The 2,922-nt window shown below is 44.8% G+C and overlaps 2 protein-coding genes across 2 annotated transcripts in view; one reads left to right on the forward strand and one right to left on the reverse strand.

Moving 5' to 3' along the window:
* The window catches only part of LOC119428937 (dTDP-D-glucose 4,6-dehydratase), an 11,339-nt gene that overhangs the window by 2,736 nt on the left and 5,681 nt on the right, over window positions 1-2,922 (forward strand). The gene's annotated exons all lie outside the window — the stretch shown is intronic.
* Window positions 1-2,922, reverse strand: part of gpr180 (G protein-coupled receptor 180) — a 6,497-nt gene that overhangs the window by 969 nt on the left and 2,606 nt on the right. Inside the window, exons 4-8 of the mRNA XM_037696642.1 lie at window positions 2,519-2,624; window positions 2,124-2,304; window positions 1,995-2,044; window positions 308-465; window positions 41-238 (exon numbers count right to left, since the gene is read on the reverse strand). Coding sequence (XP_037552570.1) covers window positions 41-238; window positions 308-465; window positions 1,995-2,044; window positions 2,124-2,304; window positions 2,519-2,624 — 693 coding nt within the window. The remainder of the gene's footprint in view (window positions 1-40; window positions 239-307; window positions 466-1,994; window positions 2,045-2,123; window positions 2,305-2,518; window positions 2,625-2,922) is intronic.

The raw sequence follows: 2,922 nt of genomic DNA on the forward strand, positions 1-2,922 counted from the left end.
GTGTCAGGTGTGTGTCAGGTGTGTGTCAGGTGTGTGGTACCTTGGCGAAGGTGAAGTAGAAGTCTCTCTTCAGGGTGCTCCTCTCCGTAGAGATGATCTGGTAGAGGACGGAGGCCAGCAGCAGGGCCAGGACCACCCTGAGACCCACCAGGAGGAGACCCGCCAGGTTCTGCTGGCCGTGGTAGCTGTGATGACCCCCCTCAGACCCGGAGTACTGCTCCCACAGCAGCAGCGCCCCCTGGACCCCACAGGGCTCTGTTAGCGGATCGTTCCTCACACTGAACAGTCGGTGCGTAGCCCCACCCACCTGCGTGATGACTCCGCCCACGGCGACAGCTGTGGAGGCCGGAGACCGCTCCCACTGCAGAGGTCTGGACTGAGGCTTCCTGCCCCGGCTCAGAGTCCAGCCCAGGCACAGACTCAGCAACAGGTACAGCATGGACACCTGGGACACCATGTCCCACACTGAGGACAGAGACAAGGACAACGTCTCACTGAAGGAATGTCCAAAGACAGCCGCGCCTTCTGGGCCAAACCTACAACCTCAACCTCCATTTTAACTCGAAGCTAAAATGGATCTATTTAAGTTCAAACAGCAGGTCAGAGGTGAACATAAGCTAAAGGCTAAGAGCAGCACAACAGCAGCTAAAAGCAGCAAAGTAGCTACAATTTAAAGCAGCTAGATTTAGCTGAATCCAGGCAAAATTTGAAAAGTTGTAGTTGTAATCAGCAAAACAGTAGCTAAAAGTAGCAAAACAAACTAAAAATTGAATAGATGCTGAAGCTAAAACAACAGTAGCTAAAAGCAAAAATCAGAAATGTAGCTAAAATTTTGCCAAATAACTAAAAGTAGCTAAATAGATGCAAAAAGTAAAATTAGCAAAACAGATGCTAAAATTAGCACAACACTAGTAAAACGTAGCTAATTAGATGCTAAAGTAGCATTAGCAAAACTGTAGCTAAAATTAACTAAATGGATGCTAAAACTTGCAAAACAGTAAGTTAAAGTAGCTAAACAGATGCCAGAGGTAAATAATAAAATGGATTTTACAGTAAAAACAGTAGCTAAAACTAGCAAAACTGAAGCTAAAACCTACAAACACAACAGCAGCTAAAAGCAGCAAAGTAGCTACAATTTAAAGCAGCTAGATTTAGCGGAATCCAGGCAAAATCTGAAAAACTGTAGTTGTAATCAGCAAAAGAGTAGCTAAAAGCAACAAAACAAACTAAAATTTTAATAGATGCTGAAGTTAAAACAACAGTAGCTAAAGGCAAAAATCAGAAATGTAGCTAAATTTAGCAAAATAACTAAAAGTAGCTAAACAAATGCTAAAAGTAAAATTAGCAAAACAGATGCTAAAATTAGCACAACAATAGTAAAACTTAGATGCTAAGGTAACATTAGCAAAAATGTAACAAAAATTAACTAAATGCTAATGCTCAAATAAGACAAAAAAGTAGCTAAAAGTGGCAAAACAAACGAAAAGTAAAATAAGCAAAACAGTAACAATAAAACGGACGCTAAAGCTAGAATCAGAAACAGTAGCTAAAACTAGCCAAACTGCAGTTCAAGGAAAAACAGCCGAACTGTAACACTAGCTAATAAGATACTAAAAGTAAAATAATAATAAGATGTTTAAGCTAAATAAACAAAACTGTAGCTAAAAGTAGCTAAAAAAGACTCCAAAAAAAAGCTAGTAGCTGAAGCAGATTAAAAACAAAACTGTTTTGAAGGAACTGAGGTCTCTGTAGTTCTCCGGGTTTTTATTTTATTTTAATTTAAGTTAAATAATTTAAAAAGTATAAAAGTTACATAAACCAAACGCCACATCACTCGTCTCCTGAACGAGCCGAAGGTTTTGATCCAGTTAAAACAGCTGCAGAAGGACTTCAAACGTGCACAAACATACAAAAGCAAAGCTCAAAAGAGGAAAACCACAGCCGAACGCTAACTTGGCGTTAGCGCAGCTAAAAGGTTCGATGTGAGAACGTACGCTCTGCCAGGCCGCCCATCAGAGGAGAACCGGCTCCGTCTCTGGAGAACCTGCAGGAACAGGAGCGGGGGTCAGAAAACTGCTCCACATGAACCCGTCTGTGCACCTGGGGGAGGGGGGGGGGCCTACCTGGACAGGTGGATGTAGTTGCAGAGGGCGGAGAAGCACTGCAGAGCCTGCGCGGTGGTCAGAACCCTGAGGACGGTGTGCATGGGCCCCCCCTTCCTCAGAGCCTGCAGCAGCGGCTGCACGTAGATGCAGCAGGCGATGAAGTAGGCTAGCAGCAGCAGGAAGTAGAAGCCGTGCAGCCCTGGGGGGAGGAACGAGTCCACGTGAAACACCCTGACCCACATGGATGACGTGGACGGGGTCAGGAGGAACCTGAGCGAGGTTCTGATCCAAAACCCTCTGCTTATTACTGAACACAACAGGACGTGTAGAACTACAACAGATAGATCAGGTAAGACCCAGAACGTTCTGAACCCGTCCTGATGGGTGCTGGGTTTTGGGTTGGGGGGTCTGACCTGCCTCCTCGGCGCTGAAGTGATCCAGAGGGTTCCCAGCGGAGTCGGGGTTCAGCAGCAGGAGCGTGAAGCTGAGGTCAGAGGGGGGCGGAGCCACAGAGCTCTCCTGGAGGAAGGAAGTGAAGTAACTAAAATTTAAAAATGTGCGAAACATGAAATGACCTAAAAAACTCCCACTGGTCAGAGGTGCTGCTCCGTTACTGGTCCCCAAAGGTTAGCTTGTGGTTTTGCTAATGTTAGCTTGTAGTTTTGCTAAGGTTAGCTTGTAGTTTTGCAAATGTTAGCTTGTGGTTTTGCTAAGGTTAGCTTGTAGTTTGGCTAAGATTAGCCTCTTAGTTTTGCTAAGGTTAGCTTGTGGTTTTGCTAAGGTTAGCTTGTAGTTTTGCAAATGTTAGCCTGTGGTT

Source organism: Nematolebias whitei, chromosome 23, assembly GCF_014905685.2.
Source record: "Nematolebias whitei isolate Nwh7 chromosome 23, NemWhi1, whole genome shotgun sequence".
In the NCBI taxonomy this organism is placed as follows: domain Eukaryota; kingdom Metazoa; phylum Chordata; class Actinopteri; order Cyprinodontiformes; family Rivulidae; genus Nematolebias; species Nematolebias whitei.